At 42.3% G+C, this 23,362-nt stretch overlaps 1 protein-coding gene across 1 annotated transcript in view; it reads left to right on the top strand.

Annotated features, from left to right (window-relative positions):
• Nucleotides 1–23,362, top strand: part of KDM4C (lysine demethylase 4C) — a 328,665-nt gene that overhangs the window by 67,884 nt on the left and 237,419 nt on the right. Inside the window, exon 6 of the mRNA XM_028150623.2 lies at nucleotides 17,377–17,426. Coding sequence (XP_028006424.2) covers nucleotides 17,377–17,426 — 50 coding nt within the window. The remainder of the gene's footprint in view (nucleotides 1–17,376; nucleotides 17,427–23,362) is intronic.

Genomic DNA, 23,362 nt, shown 5'->3' with positions numbered 1-23,362 from the left:
ATTGACTTGGGAGCAAGAAGACCTGTTTTAAAATCCCAATCTGTCACTTACCAGCTGAATGACTTAGGGCAAAACACTGTATGACTTTAATCATAAATTTCTTTAACTGACAAATGGAGGCATGATTTATTCACTGTCTACTTATAGGATTGCTAGAAGGGTCCAGGGATATACTCTGTGTGAAAGTGCTTTGTAATCTGTAAAGTACTATCCAAATATTTATAATTACCATTATTTTAATAACCGTATAAAAATGAATCCCCCTTGTTTTTTTGGTCATAGTAATTACTTTAAGTCTAAATTTGGCATATAATAGATTGGAAGTTTCAAGGATACAATATAATTCTCCCAAGCATCCTGTGCTTATGGTAGTGGTTAACTGCTGGGGATATAGAATTAGATGATGTCTTAAATCCTGCTTTCCAAGTCCATGTCCAAACACAATGAATAAGAGAATTGCAGATTTACTCTGTAGAGAATGAGAGAAGTGAGGTTTAAGAAGACATGTCTTAAGCTGTGGAAAGGTCTAAAATCAAGAGAGAAGGTTTTTCTGAATGTTATGGATTTGGTTAAATTTTATTCAACAAACTGAGATTTTGTTAAAATGCCATGCAGGAATAAGTGATGTCAGATGATTCAGAATAAATATAAACTTAGTTTGATGCTTTTTTTTATTGAATCATTTTTTAGTGTTTTTTAAATTGATTTCAGAGAGAGGAAGGGAGAGGGGGAGAGAGAGAGAGCGAGCATAGATGAGAGGGAAACATTGATCGGCTGCCTCTGCATGCCCCCTTTTGGGGATTGAGCCCACAGCTCAGGCATATGTTCTGATTGGAATCAAACAGTAATCTCCAGGTTCATGGGTCTATGCTCAACTGAGCCATGCTGGCTGGGTTTTTTAATGTTTTGTAATATTTGAGAGTACCAGCTGTTTGTTTGTTTTTAATTTATCTTTTATTTTTGAAAGTATTACGGATATCACTCTTACCCGCCCCCTAGCAACCTCCCCTGCCTTCACTGCACTATTATCTGTGTCCATGGGTTATGCATATCTATCTATCTATCTATCTATCTATCTATCTATCTATCTATCTATCTATCTATCTATCTATCTAATAAAAGCCTAAGTGACCTTCATGGTGAAACCACTAGAATGACTGGTCGTTATGATGCGCACTGACCACCAGGGGGCAGACGCTCAATGCTGGAGCTGCACCCTGGTGGTCTGCGTGCTCCCACAGGGGAAGTACCGCTTAGCAAGAAACCAGGCTCTGCAGCCATGGTGGCTGGAGCCTCTCCCGTGGACACTCCCTCTGCGTGCCCCTCCCCCATTGCGACCGGATCGGGATGGGGACTGGCATAGAGACTGAGCGCTAGCCCACGGCCGCTTCTAAGCGGGTATCGCCTCGCCGCCGCCGGGAGACCGCAGCGGAGCAGCAGCGAGCCTGGAGCTGCGGTGGCAGGTGCAGTGGGGCCAGGATGAGCAGAGTGGCGCCAGGGCTCAGGCTCCTCCCCATCCGCCTGGGGCTTCGCGCACTACCACATCCCTTGGGGGATGTTGGACTGCCCGTTTAGGCCCGATCCCTGCAGGCCACACCAAGGGACCCCACAGGTGCATGAATCTGTACACTGGGCCTCTAGTGTGCATCTAAGTTCTTTTCTTTTCTTTCTTTCTTTTTTGCATATAAGTTCTTTGGTTAATCTCCTCTCCCCCACCCCCCTTCCCCTCTGGGATACCTCAGTCTGTTCCATGCTTCCATGTGTTTGGAACAAAATAGACCAGAGGGGGGAAAAAAAGAGCACCAGCTTTTTAAAAAAATAATTCTTTATTGTTGCAAGTATTACATATGTCTCTTCCCCACCCCCCACCCCCCATTGACCCCCTCCAGCTGGCCCGCCTCCCACTCCAGGCCTTTAGCAGCCTCTTGTCTGTGTCCATGGGTTATGCATATATGCATACAAGGTCTTTGATTGATTACCCCCCGCCCCCTTCCCTCTGAGATTCCGCACTCTGTTCCTTCTTCCATATCTTTGGATTCACTCCGTTCATGTTACTTAGATTCCACATAGGAGGAGCGTACCAGCTTTTGTACCAGCATGTTGTGTTTTGAGTTCTGGTATTACTTTTTAGTGAGATGTGACCTTGAGCAATTGTTAGATAACCTCAATTTCCTCTTGTTAGACACTCATATGGTTCTGATGCCCACTTTGTAAGGTGGTTGTGTGGATGAAATAAAATAACTGTACATAGCATATACCACAGCTCCTAATATACCGTAAGTGTTCAATAGATGTTAACATATTTCATACAGTTACCAGATACATAGTGCATGTCACATAGAAGTTCATGTATGAGGTTATATATAAGACCTTATTGATTTTATATTAATAAGAATTCTTGGTTCTAAGAGGCAGAACCCCACCTTAAGCAAAAAGGCTGTTTTCCATTGTAAGTAGTTGGGATAAGCTAGAAGCATGGCTCAATCCAGGAGATCAGTTGCTCCTACTGGGTGTCTGTCTCATCTTCTCTCTTCATCTTTCCTGACCTCCATTCACTCCCTCTCATCTCACCACTACCCCTTCTTTTTTTTAAAATCCTCAACTGAGGATATTTTTCCATTGATTTTTAGAGAGAGTGGAAGGGAGAAGGAAAGACAGAGAAATATTGATATGAGAGAAACACATCGATTGGTTGCCTCCTGCACAAGCCCCGACCAGGCCCGGGCTGGGCCTGCAACCAAGGTACATGCTCTTGACCGAATCGAATCTGGGATCCTTTGGTCCAGAGGGTGACACTCTATCCACTGAGCCAAACCCGCTAGGACCCCCTACCCCTTCTTTCTTCCTGGGATAGAGGAGAAGCTGTTTACAAATAACTATATATTTGATTATTGTTGCATTTTAAAATTCAAGTCTTACTTTAACAAACAAACAAACAAACCAACAAGTAAGTTATATGGTGTCATATTGACCTAAGCATCTTTTCCATCAAAATGTGAGCTCTTGCCCTAGCTGGTTTGGCTCAGTGGATAGAACATTGGCCTGCGAACCAAAGGGTCCCAGGTTCGATTCTGGTCAAGGGCATGTACCTTGGTTGCAGGCTCCTCCCTGGTCCGGGCCTTGGTCAGGGCTCATGCAGGAGGCAACCAATCGATGTGTTTCTCTCACAGTGATGTTTCTCTCTGTCTTTTCCTCTGTCTCTTCCACTCTCCCTAAAAATCAACAGAAAAAATATCCTTGGGTGAGGATTAACAGAACAAAAACCAAAAATAAAAAACCAAAAAAAATAAAAAAAAATGTGAGATCCTGGGTGGGGGAGAACCTAATTGTCTTGTTCACTGGCACGAGGTCTCCTGTGTCTGACACATAGAAGATACTCAATAAATTTTTCTTTTTTTCTTTTTTTATTGATTTCAGAGAGGAAGGGAGAGAGAGATAGAAACATCCATGATGAGAGAGAATCATGGATCAGCTGCCTCCAGCAAGTCCCTCACTGGGGATTGAGCCCACAACCTGGGCATGTGCCCGTGACCGGAATCGAACCTGGGACCTTTCAGTTTGCAGGCCACTGCTCTATCCACTGAGCCAAACTGGCTAGGGCCATTAAATTTTTCTTAAATGAACAGTTTCCTTCTTGAGTTTCTTTTTTTCTTTAAACACCTACAGTAGAACATTACTTTAGGGATTGGACAGCTTAGTAATATTTAACGATACATTGAATTAGTAACCCCTGCTACTAACCCCTACTTTTAACTTACATATTTGATAAATTTAGCCTCATTAATATGTTCTCATTGAAAATGTTAGACTAATTGGGTAATGGTAAAAGCTGTATCCTTTTGATGGTTTGTATAGAAAAAATACTCTTCAAAGTAATAGTGACTTGTTTCTGGTTTTATTTACTCTACTTAGAGAAAATTGCTTTATAAATAAAAACAAGACTTTATTTTTAAATTTTTTATTTATCAATTTTAGGGAGAGAGAGAGGGAGATAGAGTGCAAGAGAAACATTGACTTGTTGTTCCACTTATTTATGTGTTCATTGATTGATTCTTGTATGTACCCTGACCAGGGATTGAAACCACAACCTTGGGTATGAGGATGATGCTGTAACCAATTGAAATACCTGGTCAGGGCCCTCCAAAATATTTAATTAATACTTTAAAAATTGATTTTAGAGAGAGAAGGAGAGGGAAAGGGAAAGGAAGATATAGGGAGGAAGGGGGAGAGAGAGTGAGAGAGAGAGAAACATTGATTTGTTCTTCTACTTATTTATGCACTCAGTGGTTGTATATTTATGTGCCCTGCCAGGGGATAGAACCTGCAACCTTGGCGTATCGGAACGAAGCTTTAACCTACTGAGCTACCTGGCCAAGGCCTTTAATTAATACTTTTAAATTAAAGTATTACATAACATTAACTGGGTAAGTTATCTCATTATTTGTAGGCATACTCTGTATATATTGTTAGAAATATTTTTTAAAAATATTTAAAAAATTGGAAATAATCCCAAAAAAGTATGGTATTAATTTTGTGCTCATGCACTAGCTATTTTTATAGAAAGAAGAGAGTACAATGATAAATGATAGGAATAATTTTTATTGATCAAATTTTACTTAGAGCAGAGCCTGACTTGGAGATAAACACAACCACATTCACATGCCTGTAGTCCAGACCCTTGCTCAGCACAGAGTTGCCTAAAGCAGTGGTCGTCCGAACCACTGGTGGTCCGTGAGGTCCGAAAGTTTGGCGACTGCTGCCCTAAAGGAAGCTCATGAGGTCTAGTGTTCGTGATTTTGAAAGTAAATCTCATTCTTTTCCCTGAAATGCTGAGATGTAACGCCTTTACACTAACTGATGGGTAATTATGGGTAATTAATGTAAACTTACATTAACTAAATACTTTTGATGCCTCTGATAAGCATATTAGGGCTTTGTAAATTTCTTCAGGATGCCTCATATTGCCTTGTTATTGCTCTTTCACTTAAAGCAAACACTACCACCTACATGAACCAGGAGAAACCTCTTCTAATCAAATCCATAACTTTTAGGGAAAAATCAGGTTAATGTAATGCCATGTAGTTAATGGAAAACAAGCATTAGTGCTATTAGCTTTGCACATTACTGTGACAGAGGTAGGAGTTCACAATTTTTTTGGCCTAGCTTATCCCCCCCGCCCCCATATTTCCCATCTTCCTTTTCAGACTGTTTAATCTTCCTCTTTAGGTAGTGTAGTACTTTGTAGAAGATACATATTATATGATATTTATTTTGCAAAAATACTGTTTTGACTTGAGGATATAGGAAAGTAGCCTTGTGTGTGTGTGTGTGTGTGTGTGTGTCTGTGTGTGTGTGTGATTTCACTTCCACAGGGAGACTTGCAAATAGATTTGTTACTTCTTTGGGTCCACATATGTTCATTTTTGTAGGCTTACATTTCAAGGAGTAGGGCTTGACTAGGGTGATGAAGTATGTTGTCTGTCTTTGGTAACTCCATTTAATTTAGTGATGTTGTTCTTTGTGTGCCAGGAATTATGCTAATGACTTTAAGAAATCATCTCAGGTAATCCAGACAACAGATATTTCAGGGAGGTGTTTTTCTGTTCCACTTAAAAAATGGAGGACTCTGAGGGATCTCAGAGGGAAGACTCTCTCCCGCTCCACCCCCACCTCTCTCAAGTCTGTGTTTATATTGGCTGCTTGAGAGGGATGGAGTGGGAGGAGTGGGTGGCTCCAGTGCCAGGCCGGTGGTGCTTCACCGGCCTGTAGGTGATGGAGATCTCACCCAGGTAGTGGCCATCATCTCAGGCCTGACTTCCACCTGGGTGAAGGTCTTGCCATTGTACCCACCCACCTTGGTGCCCACCATCTCCAGCTGGATGATGCGCAGGTGCGTCCTCACCACCTGGGGTTTCTCCATAGGCAGCGCCTCTTCCGTGGCTTGCTCAGGCGCTTCAGCAGCGATGCTGGCTCAGCCGCCGCCGCTGCGGGGCGCTGTTCTGCTGCCTCCGTTCCCACACGGGGCCCAGTGGCGGTGGAGGTCCAGCATCTGGACTTGAGCGAGGTCCCTGCCACTGAACTTGAGCGAGGTCCCTGCTTCTGCTCCACTCCCGCCATCTTGTCGGTTCTGCGAAAGGACCACCCACCTCCACGCCTCTCAGGGTGTTGCCTTTATTTTTCTTCCTGGCCCGGCTCTCCCTGGCTGTATCGCCAGAGGAAAGGTGCACTGTCTGGGGAGGACCCCGGCTTTTCCCTGCTTGGACCCTGCGCCCGTCTCTTGTGTGAGTCACTGAGACCCAGGGTTGGAGGCGTCATTGTTGCTCGGGCCTGGGTCACAGGCTGCCCCGGGGTGGCGCCTCCTTCCTTGTTAATATTACAAAATTAACCTGTAAAATAATAGTCATGACTCTTGTCTGTTGCCATGAATAGGATTAAGCCTAATGCATAGGACATTTTAAGAAGTTATAAAAACTATTCGTCAGAAAGTTTTAGTCACTCCACTGTATTTTGGGACTGTCAGTGATAACAGATTTGATTGCTTGCCTGAGAGAAGTCCACAGACAATATACTTCAAATCTAATATAGCCAATTGTTGTGAGTCCATCCCTTCTCCTTTCCTCCAAATGACTGCTTATTTGTGGGGGCTCCATAAACGGTTTATTCATTTGAGGACTAATGCATAAAGCTGCTGGAATTTTCTTTTGCAACATAAAAGAGGACATAGCATCCAGTTGCATGATCTCAGAAATGATTTTCTGATCAGAGACAAAACCCATTTAACAATCATTGAAGTGTAAAAAAAGAAAAAAGTGAATATTTTTTTGGAAGACATGAATCAAAAAGGATTTAAATTAGATGGGTTGTGTTCCTTGTCTTCAGCTTCTATAAGTTATTTCTCTGTCTACCTACTGAAGAAAATTAACTCTACTAAGGAATGTCAAGTGTTGGCACAAACAGGTGACCATTGACTATTTTTTTTTTTTTTAAGGCTTTGTAACTTGTTTTGCTGGCTGCTTGAGTTATCTTTGGGTGGCTTGGTTGCTTTGTGTAATGCACACTTCTGAAAGCTTCTCAATTCTCAGAGGTTTCTGACTGTAAGGAAGCTGAGTAGAGCCCTGGCTGGTGTGGTTCAGTGGTTGGAGCATCAGCCTGTGGACCAAAGGGTTGAGGATTTGATTCCTGGTCAAGGGCACATACCTGGGTTGCAGGTTCAATTCCTCACCTAGTTGGGCAGGTTCGGGAGGCAACCAATCAATGTGTCTTTCTCACATCAATGTTTTTTTATATTTCTCCTTCCCTTCTCTCTGAAAAATCAATGGAAAAATCCTCTAGTGAGGATTACCCAGAAAAAACACCCCACAAAAAGCTGAGTAGATAGTTTTCCCTTGAAAATTAAACTTTAATCACTGGAAATCTTTCAAAATGCTTCAATAATTTGTTGGAGTTAATTGTGGTAAAACTCTGTAAGCCAATTGTAGTGGAACCCTTTAAGTCACTTTATCTTATTCATGGATGGTATAATTATCATATCAATAAATGATCATTTGGAAATAATACTATTTTTGAAGATTGCCATATAAGATAAGATTGCTTTTTGTGGGCAAAATATTGGTTTTGGAAAATTTTTGTTATAGGCATATAGCTCCTATGAGCATTTATTTTATCACCAATTTTTTGAAGTTGTTATATCTTAGTTTCTTCCTGAAATGGCATTTTTTATGTTTGATTTATTTATTTAATTTTTTTTAAAAAAATATATTTTTTATTTTAATTTTTTAAAATATATTTTATTGATTTTTTACAGAGAGGAAGAGAGAGGGATAGAGAGTTAGAAATATCGATGAGAGAGAAACATTGATCAGCTGCCTCTTGCACACCCCCTACTGGGGATGTGCCCGCAACCAAGGTACATGCCCTTGACCGGAATCAAACCTGGGACCCTTGAGTCCGAAGGCCGACGCTCTATCCACTGAGCCAAACCGGTTTCGGCTTAAAATATATTTTTATTGATTTCAGAGAGGAAGGGAGAGGGAGAGAGAGAGAAACTTCAACGATGAGAGAGAATCATTGATCTGCTGCCTCCTGCACACCCCACACTGGAATCAAAATCTGACCATCTGGTTCATAGTCAACACTCAATCACTGAGCCACACTGGTTGGGCTTTTTCTGTTTTATTAATGTTTGATTTTGTTATAAAACATTGCATCTTTGTTCAGTGATTTTTGGTTTTATTTGTTTGTTTCTTTTCTTTTAACCCTTACCAAGGATATTTTTTCTATTGATTTTTAGAGAGAGTAGAGGAATGGGGAGAGACAGAGAGAGAGAGAAACATCCATGTGAAAGAGACACATCGATTGGTTGCCTCCTGCATGCCCCATTCGGGGCTGGGGATCGAGCCTGCAACTGACCAGAATCGAACCTGAGACCCTTAATTTTTAAATTGTGTTTTAAAGGTGAGTAAAGGTAAGGATAGCTGGGAGAAGTGTTGTTCTGTATGGATATTGGAAGTTCTGTCTGCTATCAGGCATAGAACATTTTATTCCAAAAGTTGGATCACCATCCAGCAATTATTGTAAAGGGTAAGACTCCTGTTACTTCTTTTCTGTTGGCATCTTCGTGGTGATTGATGAGGGAACATGAATGAAATATGGGGCTGGAGAGCACAACTTGGACTTTGGTGTGAGATAGGTCTGGGATTGGGTGTCACTCTGTTACCACTTTGTGTTAGTAAATTAATTTCTCTAAGCCTTATTTTCCCTATCGATAAAACAGAAGTGTTAGTACCGGATCTTAGCACAAGGTCTGACATATTATAAAGGCTCAATAAATGGTAGCCGTGATGAGCTCTAATCATGTTGATTATAATTGTGGTAGCTTTCAACCCTTTAGTAAATGAACTTTCAACCTTTTAGTGACTATAGAAAGCAAAGTCAGAAGCATAAGCTTATGCCAGTAAAAAAGGTGAAGGGTTAGTTTAGAATTGTCACCTATCAGAAAACTGTCCCTGGATATTTGAGTCCCATTATTCAGGGGAGGTGACTGTGAGCAAAACAGCAAGAGGAAGAGGAAATAAACTAAGGAGGAAAGGGCTACTTCATACTCAGCCTCAGTCAGGGGGAGGGAGTAGAGGACAACACTGTTTTAGGACTGAACTGCCTGAGCATGGCATGGACCTGGGACCTGGAAGGGTTATCCCCTCTGTGCCCTGGGCTTGATAAGACTGCCCTGGATGTCAGACAGCACAGTGACAAAGGTATAGATAGGGGATGGGGTTGAGAACATTGGTTTCTGAATATATTAGTGATGGCTCCAGGGGTTCCAAATGAAATTAGGGAGACTGAGGAAGTGATCTGAGAAATAGTAGTTACCCTTTGAGAAGTGCTGGTAATCACTTCTAGTGGACTGATGGACTGAGCATATTTTGGAAAGAAAAATACAGAGACCAGTTCATAGAGAAAACCTAAATCATAGAAATGGATCTAATACAGTTTTACCTACTGACAGTTTGAAATGTTAGTCTTATCATTCTTTAGTCCAAGATAGTGTTTATATTACAACCACCAGGATAACATCATTTCAGGTCTATTTTTTGAGCAGACCACCACCCGAAAATATGCTTAGCGGGATTATCCTGTTTTCTTTGGCCTTCAAATTAAATCTTTTTTTTTTTAATTCTTAAAAGACTGGTTTTAAATAAAATATTACCTTGTAAATAATTAGTGGTAGATCTTTAGTGATCCATAGTTTCTTAATGTTATAGCATAACTGTTTGCAATATCATTTTATATGAAAGAAGAACACTCCTAAAGTTTAAATTAACAATTAATATTTTCAACAAACTGATATGTACTTGAGGGTACACAATGGTGGGCATCTTATTTGGTGGTTTTCAAAGTACACAAAAAAGTACGAGACATCTATATCTTCAAACAATAAAGTTAGCTCCATAACTGAGCAATGGTGGCACTTAACAGAGTGCATGGCTGAGAACTAGGCAGTCATGTACCAGGTGGGTTAGAAAGGACAATTCATGCGAACATTTCTGGGTTGCAGTAGGTATTCTCTCCTTCGCAGAACTCAGTGCTTATCAGACAAAAGTGATTTATGCACACGAAACAGCAGCTAGTTATGGAAAGTAGTAGATGATAAATGCTACATGAAAAATGTAACAGAAGGGTCTGGTAGAAAGAAGAGGAGTGAGATTGCTGAGGTTTATGATGGTTAAAGAAAGCTTCAGGAGGAGGGGAATCGGCACAGGACTTGGGAGGTTGGGATTTGAAGCAGAATGGAAGGGGATGGTTGAGGTGAGGAATGAGGTCAAAGCCTGAGTGATTGATAGAATAAGTCATAGTCTAGCCTATTGAGAATGGACTGTTGATATTTAAGGCTATGGCTAAATTGGAGAGGGGTAGGGTCTTGAAAGCCAGGCAGTAAGGAATAAAGGTTTTTATGCTCCGATAGTAACATGAGGCTATAGCTGCTCAGGAGAGACAGGCAGGGAGTTCAGTTATGATTGTAATCTAGCTGTGGGCAGATCAAGGTTGAAATTGAGGTGATGCTGCCAGGAAATGAATGCGAGGTTTTGAGGCTATAGAGTGGATAAGACTTGTGATGAGAAATCAAGAAGAGGTGACTCAGATAGTTCTAGTTTGGAAGGCTAGGGGAAGATGTGAACGGAAATGAGAATGCTAGGAGAGATACCAGCTTAAAGGAGGAAATATGAATTCATCTTGTGTACATTGAGACTTTTGAAGTGATGGGATACTTACATAGAAACATCTAGGAGGTGGTCAGGGCCATAGAAGTAGGACTCCTCTGACTGAAGTCACTAATGTCTGTAGTGAACACCTCTGCTTACAGGCTGGATAGATTTTAAATAGGGAAGCAAATTGACAGGATCTGATTGGGCTCCATGGGCTAGTAAGGGCAAAGCTTGAGGCAGGATTGGTTAGCTAACAGGTTGCAATTGTAATGTGTGTGACAGAGAATGGTGACCTGACTAAGATGGTCTCAGTGGGTTTAGAGAAATGTAGGCACTTTCACAAAACCGCTCTTGAACAAGTGAAAGGTAGAACATGTAAACTTGGGAATGGGTTAAATAAGGGGAATGCAACCACAGCTCCCACATTTCTGGGCAGTTGATTGGATGGGGAACTCTGGAGGAGAAGCAGGAAGATGATGGAAGACAAATTGTTTGAGGGCTACCAAATGGAATTGTTCAATTGCTGGTCATTTTAGAGGTTCAGAGCTCAGGAGACATGTGTGGAATGGACCATATGGGTTTTGAAGCCTTAAGTGAAGGTGATTCCCTTGGAACAATGTGGAAGCACTGAAACATGGAGCTCCAGGGAGCATCAGTGTTAGGTGTGGCACAAGCAGAAGGTAGAAAACCACTGGAAATGAGTGGGGTCATGAAACGGAAGGGAAATGAGTATTAGATAAAGACTGCCCTAGCTGGTTTGGCTCAGTGGATAGAGCATTGGCCTGCGGACTGAAGGGTCCCGGGCTCGATTCCCTCCCTCCTCCCTCCCTCCCTCCCTCCCTCCCTCCCTCCCTCCCTCCCTTCCTCCCTTCCTCCCTCCCTCTCCCCCTCTCCTTTCCTCTCTGAAATCAATAAAAACATATATTTTTTAAAAAAGACTAAAAAACATGGCAACCTTTGTCTAGGCAGCTATATTGAGAGATGAAAGTAAGATCCAGATTACACTGAACTCCAGTGTGAATGGGAGGAAAAAATGTGGCAGCCATTGGAAGTAGTGTGTGTAAAGTGAAGAAAAGAAAGCAGATGGATGGTAGCAGGAGGAAAGACTCAGAAAAGTTATTTATTTGTTTGTTATTATATTTACAGGGTGGGGCAAAAGCAGGTTTATAGTTCTTTGTATGGGAACCGATACAGTAATCTATACATATAAAAGGCTAAGTGTCCGTCCAACCAGTAGCTATGATGTGCACTGACCACCAGGGGGCAGAGGCTCAATGCAGGAGCTGCCATGACGCACACTGGCCATTTAAAAATAAACCACAGACCTGGTGCCAACAAACTAACACTCGGCTTCCCCCAAGTGGGACATAGGCCCCGCCACCACCCCAGAGTGACACCCTACCAAATTGTAGCCAATGCTGTCAAGACCCCATGGCACAAAATGCGGCCCACAGCCCAGCCCAGCCCAGCCCAACCCAGCAGCAGTCACTGTGGGTGCTGGGTAGTGACATCACATAGCAATGCCTGGCTTCTCTCCTTAGTGACTAGCCTCCTTGCAGTTTCTTCAGCCCAGGAACATGACTTGCTTTATAGCCAGTTGCAAACATTTTATCATTTAACCAAATGTCTGTGAAGTGTTTTCCCATGTCTTTTGATCCTCACAGAAATCCTGGAGTAGGTAGGTAGGAGACTCAGTGGAATCCTGTTTTCTTTTCATTAGCTAGAAAATGGAGATTTAGAAAGTTTAGAATCTTGACACAACTGAAAAGTAGTAAGTAATGGTGGAACTTTAAAATGACTATAGGTTTTCTCACTGTTCAGAATATAGTCAAACACTGCTGCATTTAAATATTTACTCTTTATTCTCCCTGCATGATCTCTAATAATAGTCTGCTTCGTTTTGATATTTACTGCTGTGTTGCTGACAATTACCTGAAAGAGAAGTTGGGGTGCTTCACTGGGCTGGAAAAAGTTTAGCTAAATCAGAAAGCAGGTCTAATTAAGCAAGCTTATCTATACTAATAAAAGGGTAATAATGCTAATTAGAACGGGAGACCTTCCCGACATCCTTCCGCACAAAGCCATGGTGATGGGGTTGAGGCAGAGGCAGTTAGGGGCGATCAGGCCGGCAGTGGGGGCAGTTGGGGGCGAGCAGGTTGGCGGTGGGGGGGGGGGGCAGGCAAGAAGGCTGGCGAGCAGAGTGGTTAGGGGCGATCAGGCAAGCAGGCAGGTAAGCGGTTAGGAGCCACCAGTCCGCAGTCAGACATCTCCCTAGGGGTCCCAGATTGGAGAGGGTGCAGGCCGGACTGAGGGACAACCCCCCCCCCCCACGAATTTTGTGCACCGGGCCACTAGTCTATCCTATCTAATAAAAGAGTAATATGCAAATTAACCATCACTCTGCTACACCCACCAGCCACGCCCACCAGCCAATCAGGAGCAAGTATGGAAATTTACCCAACCAAAATGGCTGTGGCCACGGAGAGAGCAGGAGGGAGGCTTGGGTTTCCCCGGAGATGGAGGAAGCCAAGCTTTCTGCACACCTTGGCCAGCCCAGGCCTCCGCTTAAGGCTACAAAGTTTCAATTATAGAAGATAAGTAAATCCCAACAAAAATGGCAGCAGCCACGGATCTGGAGAGAGCAGGAGGCTAGGGTTGCCCCTGGTGATGGAGGAAGCCAAGCTTTTGCAGTCGTGGCCTGCTTTGGCCTCCGCTTAAGGCTACAAAGTTTCAACTATACAAGATAAATAAATCCCAACAAAAATGGCTGCTGCCACGGAGCGAGCAGAAGGCTTGGCTCTGCTCCAGGCTACAAAGTTTCAATTGTAGAAGATAAATAAATCCCAGATACCAGGGCCTCCACTTGGGTCGCTGGGGGGCGTGGCCGGCCTGCAAACCACTACAGGCCCCTTGCCCAGGCCACCCCACGCCCCAAGGGAACCCCCACCCTGATCTGGGACACCCTGCAGGGCAAACCAGCCAGCCCCCCCACCCATGCACCAGGCCTCTATCCTATATAATAAAAGAGTAATATGCAAATTGACCATCACTCCAACACACAAGATGGCTGCCCCCAGGTGGTCAAAGATCCTGCCCCCATGTGGGCACAAGATGGTCACCACAAGATGGCCAGCAAGGGAAGGCAGTTGGGAGGGACCAGGCCGGCAAGGGAGGGCAGTTGTGGGCGATCAAGCCAGCAGGGGAGGGCAGTTGGGAGGGACCAGGCCTGCAAGGGAGGGCAGTTGGGGCCCATCAAGCCTGCAGGGGAGGGCCGTTAGGGGTGACTAGGCTGGCAGAGGAGGGAAGTTGGGGGCAAACAGGCTGGCAGGGCAGCAGTTAGACATCAATCAGGCTGGCAGGGGAGTGGTTAGGGACAATCAGGAAGGCAGGCAGGCGAGCTGTTGGGAGCCAGCAGTCCTGGATTGTGAGAGGGCAGTCGGACATCCCTCGAGGGGTCCCAGATTGGAGAGGGTGCAGGCTGAGCTGAGGGACACCCCCCTCCGTGCACGAATTTCGTGCACTGGGCCTCTAGTATATATATAAAAGGCTAAGTTGGCTCGCACACGCACGATATATATAAAGTTCTTGCTAATCGCACACGTGTGTTTCGATCTGTCATTGTTGGTTGTGAATTTGGTTGATACTTCTATTATAGAGAAAGGGCAAATAGTGATATTAAAATATTTCTTCTAACTCTAACCAGTTTGGCTCAGTGTATAGAGCGTCAGCCTTTGGACTGAAAGATGCCCAGGTCAAGGGCATGTACTTTGGTTGTGGGCACATCCCCAGTAGGAGGTGTGCAGGAGGCAGCTGATAGATGTTTCTCTCTCATCGATGCTTCTAACTCTCTATCCCTCTTCCTTCCTCTATGTAAAAAATCAATAAAATATATTTAAAAATTCTTCTAATTAATTTCCTTTCAATGTGCATGAATCCGTGCACCGGGACACTAGTTAATAAATAATAGTACAAGAGTAAATTCTGTTTTGCATACTCACAATTATAAACCCACTTTTGCCCCACCCTGTATTTAGGCAGAAGAGCTAATCATGTCCAAATGCTGGTGGCAAAGTGTCACAGGGGTGGGCAGGCAGTCAGTATTTTTATGCTATAATTTAAAAAAATATATTGAGAATTGCTTAATGTTTCCATGAAGAAATGAACAGCTGCATGCACCTGGGTCCGGGTGAGGCCACGCGCCCCTGGGTCTGGGAGAGGCCACGCGCCCCTGGGTCCGGGTGAGGCCACACGCCCCTGGGTCCGGGTGAAGCTGGATCCCTGGTCCGGGTGAGGCCGTGTGCCCCTGGATCCGGGTGAGGCTGGGTCCCGGGTCCAGATGAGGCTGCGCGCACCTGGGTCCGGGTGAGGCCACGAGCCCCTGGGTCCGGGTGAGGCCACGCGCCCCTGAGTCTGGGTGAAGCCGTGCCCCTGGGTCCGGCCGAGACCAAACCAGAGGGAGTCGGACTTGTATTACCACCATTTGTCCACCATCCAGAGCTGAAAAGTCAGTGCCAACATGTACACATAAGGAACTGGTGGACATTGATATTGGGTCTCAAAAGAACTGTTGGTCCAGAAAGAAACTTACTACAGACTGATTCATTTGCCTGTCAGCATAACTATTATTGCTCGTCTCACATTCAGTTCTTATAAGTATATTTCTAGTGACACATGACCTCGCTCATCTAGGGGAAATGATGAACAACATAGACGGATGAACAAGAACAGAACCAGAAACAAGGAGGCATCGATCGGACTATCGGGCCTCAGAGGGAGGGGGGAGGGAGGAGAGATCAACCAAAGGACTTGTGTGCATGCATGCGAGCCTAACCAATGGTTAAGGTCAACAGGGGGTTGGGGCATCTGTGGGGAGGGGTGTGGGATGGGAGTGGGGGGATGACAAATATGTGACACCTTAATCAATAAAGAAATTAAAAAAAAAAAAAAAAAGAATGAACCAAACTTTGGATGTCATTACAGAAGCAAGATTTCAAACTTTTTGAAAGCATACTAGTAATTTAGGTTTTTTAAAGGGCTTTTCTGCCCTTAATTCAGAGCAACCTTTTTCTGGTTGACTTTTATTTATTACTCATTTTTTCTTTTTATTAAATAATTAGATTATAATTTCCAGTGCTGGCTGCAACAATCATAGGAATTAAATTTTTAGGGCAGTTATATTAGAATATTGGATCCCCCCACCCCATGCCATTTAATTGGAAATTAAGCATCCCAAGTCTGTGGATTGTATGCATTACAGCCCTGGGTACTATCCAGGAGGAATGAAGAGAAGGCAGGGCAAAATGGGGAGACCATGCTAAAAAAATGTGGAGTCCTGTGAGATGCTTAAATCTTGGGAGAGAGAAAGTTTTGATTGAAATAGACATTTGAACTGATCAGGAAGTTGAGGCAGTGTATGAGTGTGTGTATGTATGTTATGAGGGAGGTGACCCCCCTGTCTGGGGCACATATATGTTTTTTCTTTTCTGGGTATATATGGTGATATAAGCCAAGGATTAAAAAGTAGTAAGAAGTGACTGTAAATATACACTGAGTGATTGTCATTTATTTATGCTGAAATTTTATCTTCCTAATTCAGTTGGAATAATTTCATTAGCAGTGCCTTTAGGAAACAGGATATATGCTTGAATTTTCTTTCAGAGAATTGCCTAGTTACATCGGATCCAATTAAGGTTTGCATATGTTATCAGTGGCTTTAAATGCAACCAAGTGTGGTGTTCAGTAAAATTAGAAAAGTTATTTTAGTAAAAAGTAACTTGAACTTAAAAGTAACTTGGACTAGTAAACAGCAAATGTAGGTTTTGGGAATAACATATTTTTACTTAATACATGAAATGATCATTTAACTTTATTTTTAATATCCTTAATTTTCCTCATTAGACTGCCTATAAAATTTAGTATTTGTGTAATATATTGTGAGATCATTGTTTTAGAATTTGTTATTAAGTTTACAGAAAATAAATTCAGGTATTTCACTTTTGAAAACACCAGAAGATAGAAATGAATATTTCTGTTCTTCAAGGGTGAAAATTATTTGTCTGTAATCAAGATTTTAAAAGTCACATAATCCTGAAATGAATAATAGCTGCCTTTTTATGGCTGATGATTTTTAAAAAATTTAAAGTCTATTCAAAAGTACAATAGAAAGGTTTGGTAAAAATCTAAATGTTGCTGTAGTAATTTTGTGTTCTATCCTGCTTGTCAATAAGAACATTTTAAAAGGTTAGAAAACATCTAGCAAATCTAGGTTTTCTTAAAAAATAAAGGCCAGCTAACCAACCACAAAACTAAAACATACAACCCAAAATAGCCCTGGATTTTTGGGGTGCTATGAGTGTTTGGAGAGAGGTCTAGTCTCCGTGCTGTGGCTAATTGCCTCCTGACTAAGCAGTTTCCTGCTCTTTGTTCCCTAATCTTTAAAATGAGGTTGGGATGGTGAGCCTGGCATTGAAATAAGTGACCTAAGGGTTTATTTTTCTTCTATCCTTTGTCCAAGGGATATGACTCTGTGATTGTTTTTCTGATCTCTACTCAGTTCATCTAAGTATATTTTGTTATTGAATTTTTTTTACATGACATTATTTAGGAGTAGATATGTTTAGGAAGTAGCTAACAGTTATAAACCTAAAATCTTCATTTATGTTTACAATTTTAGGTATGCAATACCCCCGGAGCATGGGAAACGACTTGAACGACTAGCTCAAGGTAAACTTGCTTTCTGTGCTTCTCATCCAGATAGGTTCATATTTTTTGAGGGTTTTTTACAGTATAGAATCTCAATGAGTTAATTTTATTCTTTTTATGTTATTGGCTTTTAAATGCTTCTCTAATTGGATAATTTTAACTTTTTTCACATTAATGTATGCATAGTTTTCCTGGTTGCATAATATTCATGGTTATTTTAGTTGGCTGCTTAGTATTTCATCAAGTGACTGCATGTAACTATCTTGGTTATTTCCAATATTTTTCTCTTTTATATAATGTATTAACTTCATTGTGTCGATAATATTTTCCTTCTTTTAAGTTGCCACATCTAAGGGTGCAGGTGTGTTATGAATACTTTTTATGTTGCTGGATCATTTCACCAACAGAGACTTCTGACTCCCAGTTCTCACTTGGCACTGTTGGCCTGGGACTGCCCTTATGGAAACACTAGAGGCCCGGTGCATGAAATTCGTGCACTCGGAGGGGGGGGGTCCCCCAACCTGGCCTGTGTCCTGTCACAGTGCAGGAGCCCCACGATTGATCGCCCCAAAGAGGTAGGCCCCACCCACCGATCTGGGGCTCCTCGATGGATTGCCCCAAAGAGGTAGGCCGGAGCTGGGGGTCCTGCCTCCCCCCTGCATGGAGCTTGGAGGTGGGACCCCCAGGATCCCCAGGCAGGCCTCACCATGCGGAGCTGGGGGACACCCAGGCAGGCCTCACTGGACCCCCAGGCAGGCCTCGCCTCATTGAGCCAGGGGACCCACCTCCTCCCGGCTCTGCCTGGACTCCCAGGCAGGCTCTGTGCCGCGCACGCAGTGTCAAGCCCAGCCCCACCCACCCCCGCATGCGCCCGCTGTGCGCGCAGTTATCTTGATGACCACTTAGGCTTTTATTAGTAAGTAGGATGAAGATGAATGGTCCCAGGTTACTGGATGAGTGTGAGAATGTATGTCTTCTTAGACTGGCAAATTTAAACATTCTTTACTTGAACTTGAATTATCATTATCTTATCATTATCTTTTGGCTTTATCCATAGTTATTTCTGGGAAGCCGATTGATGATTTTACTTTGTGTTCACTTGTGTTTGCAGATAGTACCTTCCCTTTTTTCTTCTCTGTCTGAAAGATATACCAGGCAACCTTGCCCTCATCTGCTTATACAAGGGAGAATAATCAGATTCACCTCCTGCCAGCCACATTTTCTGTTTTGCTAGTCACCCTTACCAAGGCTGAGAGTGACTTATTTCCAGGGGAAAGTAAAATTTACTGAGCAACAACTAAACAGAAGATGTTCGGTCTTTATTCAGGATTAAATCCTCAGCAAATATTGCCCCTTTAGTCAGGTACTAATCTAAGTTTCATTGGAATGTTAGGTTTGCCTTCTAGTATGAAAGGAATTTCGTCCCTGCTGTATGTAGCCTTCTTTTAATAACAAAATGTGCATACTGAGAAACTCCATTCTTTGACTTGACAGTTCTGAAGAGAAATTGTTAATAACATCTGAAAATTACTTTCCTCCAAATTATAAGAGCATTAGAAAGAACAGTAACGTCACATTTGTAAGAAACATTATTATAATTTTGGCAAGTAACAAGTATAAAGCCTTAGTGTTTTCATAATGTAATACATTATAGTAATAATAGCAACGTAGTTGTAACCTTGAACTTTGTTGAGGACTATTTTCATGAATGCTAAGGTAGATGGATTCTGGATAACAGGTTATGTAGAGCACAGCTTAGAAAATGATTCCTGTAATCCTTAAATACATAGGGAGTGAACTTTTTGCTAAATCTGCATGCAGAACTATCCTCTTCTCTGTAGTAATTACCCCACTATTTTCTATTTGCACCCTGAGAATTTTAAAGTGGAGCCAGTGTAAACTTTTCAGTATAGAGTCATACTGAAATTTTGGCTAGAATCTGTCTGTCACCACTTTGACATGTTCTATCTGAAAATGACATTCCAGGAAAATAGGTGCCATTTCTTTAATCAGTAAGAGGTTAATAAACTTGAAGGATGAACAAGAATTTTAAACTCAGCTGCATGTTTATTCAAACCTGTTTTGCAGCATGATTTTTAGAAATGACACAGGGAAAAGACCCTGTAAGATAGTGAAGGATTCCCATCCGCTGACTACATGCCAGCCAAATTAATTGAATTCTGCTAAGTAATTAAAATGATAAAGTAACAGTAAATGTGATGGCGCATTGCAGGATGGCTAGGTCAAGGCAGCACTTGATACACAAAGTGAAAAGTGGCCTCGGATGTTTTCCATTATCTTGTCTCCATATCATAATTATCACACTTGCCTTTTATGCATGAATGCTTTCATCTTCGGTTCCTGTTGAAATCTTGATTGACTGTGGCACCTACAAATATTTTATCTGAAAGACATTAGGCCTGCACCTAATAAAGCCAGGAGTTTGATTTTGCTCTTTAGCCGCTTTCTCATTTATACAGGTGTTTTTTTTTTTTCAATATTATGTAGACATAAATGTAATAAAAAATCTCCAGTGAATTGTTGCAATTTCTATACTTGCTATGTTCGCCTGTAATGCTATTGCATTCTTTCTAATTTTTGGTTTGATACAATTGAATGGAAAGTATAAAGTAGAATAGAGGTATAATGTTAAATCATAAATGACAGTTCTGAAGACTTCAGTTTTTTAGAATGTCTAAATCTCATCCCTTTTAGAAAGGAGAGAATATCTGTGCTCTTCTATTAAGTTAAGCAAAGTATGGATTAAAGACAATTGGGAATGGCTAAAATCTTTTGTGCAGGACTGAATTCCATTGATTTTTTTATTGTGAATAACATGCCTATATTAAAGAAAAATTAAAGATGACTTACTTTGGTCAAAATTTTGGTTACTGGGGAAAGAATAAGTGAGTTAGGACTTTGTACAGCTGATTTTAGAAGTGTGAATGATCAGCAGGAATCATGTTTTAAATTACAGGATGTTAGAAATGAATAAATTATTTTAGGTCCTTATTAGAGGCCCGGTACACGAAATTCGTGCATGGGGGTGTGTCCCTCAGCCCAGCCTGCACCCTCTCCAATCTGGGACCCCTCAAGGGATGTCTGACTGCCCGTTTGTTTAGGCCCGATCCCAGAATGCTGGGATCGGGCCTAAACGGGCAGTCGGACATCCCTCTCACAATCTAGGACTGCTGGCTCCCAACTGCTTGCCTGCCTGCTTTCCTGATTGCCCCTAACCGCTTCTGCATGCCAGCCTGATCACCCCTAACCACTCCCCTGCCAGCCTTATTGATGCCTAACTGCTCCCCTGCCAGTCTGATTGCCCCTAACTGCCCTCTTCTGTCGGCCTGGTCACCCCTATCTGCCCTTCCCTACAGGCTTGATTGCCCCCAGCTGCCCTCCCTTGCAGGCCTGGTCCCTACCAACTGCTCTCCCCTGCTGGCCATCTTGTGGTGGCCATCTTGTGTCCAATGGGGGCAGCCATCTTTGACCACATGGGGACAGCCATCTTATGTGTTGGAGTGACGGTCAATTTGCATATTACTCTTTTATTAGATAGGAGGTTTACTTGCAACAAGTGTTTTAGTTTTGACTTTATTAAAAGAACAAATTTCAGCAAAATAGAACAAAAGAATCATTATTAGGAAGGATTAATTTAGTTCATGGTTTTTTTAAATAGTTACCTTTGGGGTGTGTATGTTTATGTGTTTAAATGACTAGGAATCTTGACTGTAGGCCTGTGGAGCAGATTCTTAGTCTAATGTGCAGGGATCCTTATCCCAGGAGGTGGACCAGCATCTGTGGTGGGATGTAGGTGGATTCTCTGAAATTATATTCAAAATTGGGCATATCTGTGCATTTCTGGGATGCAGTCGTCAAATCCCTTAAAAAAGGGTTTGTTCCAAAAGAGATGCTATCAAGAGATTAGAAGAGCAGCAATAATGAAGTCATTTTTAATTCTATGAACATATTTGAAATTTACCTGTTCTCATACCTCTGTGTTGGAATTAGGAAAATGTACTTTTGCAAGTTCTCAAATTGGTGAATACATTATTTTCTAAGCTTGATTTAGATGATAGTCTGAAAATATTATATTAAAATTTGTGGTTTTGAAAGGTGAATAAATAAAATACCTGATTATAAACAATCAATTTTAAGGGTCCCCTTAAGCCATAAATAATGAAGAAGTCCAGTGATATATCATCTGCCCTCGTGCCTATTTCATGGCTCAACAATGTGTGGTGTGTCATGGTGTTTTTGTTTTTTTTTCATCTTGCTGTCAGTTGAGTTGCATTAAGAATGGTGAGACAATCCCTAAACTTAATTTCCTCATCGTTTGATTTTAGAGACTTTCTTTTACAACTTTTTTCTTTCTTTTAAACCAAGCAACAAGCTTGGTTGCTTTTCCTCATCATTTGATCTTAGATGTCATTGTCTGTGTTTAGATTTCTAAATATTTTTAGTCAGCCATGTTTCTTTCTCTGTAGGATTTTAGACGTTGGATGGTAATATATAACATACATACTCCAAGCTAGTAGAATTTGAATGTGGGATGAAATACAGTTCTGAGAAGTGACAATAGGGAGTGGGGAGGAAGAACTCTGGAAGGGAATGCCAGCTAGCAGGGAGGAGTTACCTTGGGAGGAAATGGAGAATTCTTTGATTCTGCAGGGTGAAGCTGGCCTAGGGAAATCCTGCTTAGTTTGACTGTGACCTGTTTGAGCCCCAAGTGAATAGCCTGTAGAGTCCTGGTGACCTGTGTATGTGTGGTTCATCTGTCCATTCAAGTGGGGGGAAAGCAGGAACTGAAGCAAAGTGACCTCAGGATGCAGTAAAAACCATATATAATGGCCCACATACCTGTTACATTGGGTGGAACCACCATCCTTCTCGATACCAAGATCAGTATGGACTCCTCCTGGCCGTCCTCCTACAGAGTAGAGATGTCGATGGATTATGGACACTTGGAGCTGAGTGAAGCCTGCAGTATGGTAATTTTCTACCAGGCCTGAGTGATTAGTTGTTCCATGAATGGGAGGAAGCACGGAGAGGCCAACTATAGTTTCAACACTTAATGTTGACCTCTTATGTAGGAATGTGGGTAAAAATGACCAGGCTTCTTCCCACATAATGTAGCTCATTGGTTTATTCCATTAATAAGCTTTCATGTGTAGATGCTATCTAAAAAGCATTCCTCACAGAAGCAATACTTCTGTATCCTTTTTCTGTGTCCCCCCCCCCTTATTATTTGTTTCTCCATATTCCTTCCCTCCTGTTTACCTTCTCTTCTTCCTTTCTTTCCTAAGTGATTAATAGCTAAATTCAGCTTCTCCAAACTATCTATACTAATAAAAGGGTAATATGCTAATTAGATCGGGTCGACCGGCCATCTTCCGGACGTCTAACCTCCTTCCAGACAAAGCCATGGTGGTGGGGGCCAAGGCAGAGGCAGAGGCAGAGGCAGTTAGGGGCGATCAGGCCGGCAGGGGAGGGCAGTTAGGCGCGATCAGGCAGGCAGGCACAGAGGGGTTAGGGGCAATCAGGCAGGCAGGCAGGCAGGCAGGCAGGCAGAGGCAGTTAGGGGCAATCAGGCAGGCAGGCAGGTAAGTGGTTAGGAGCCAGCGGTCCCAGATTGCGAGAGGGATGTCCGATTGGAAAGGGTGCAGGCTGGGCTGAGGGAACCCCCTGACCCCCCCTAATTGTTAATATACCCATAGAAACTGTTACTAAACTTTAATTTTTGAATCTTTTTAACTTTTGAAACTTTGGTGATTTTAATAGCCTCAGCATGTGTTTATGTTTGTCATATGGGATTGGAATTTAAAAAGAAATTTTTTTTAGTAATAGCTAACATATTAGAAAGTGTAAACCAGTTGACAATTTGGAAAAATTTTTCTCTGTTAGAAAGAGCACACTATTTTTAGAACAAATCTGTTCTATTTCTAAAATGCACTAAC

This window comes from Eptesicus fuscus, chromosome 15, assembly GCF_027574615.1.
Source record: "Eptesicus fuscus isolate TK198812 chromosome 15, DD_ASM_mEF_20220401, whole genome shotgun sequence".
Classification (NCBI taxonomy): domain Eukaryota; kingdom Metazoa; phylum Chordata; class Mammalia; order Chiroptera; family Vespertilionidae; genus Eptesicus; species Eptesicus fuscus.
The sequence above is the reverse complement of the archived record's forward strand: the minus strand, read 5'-3'. Positions and strand labels throughout refer to the sequence as shown.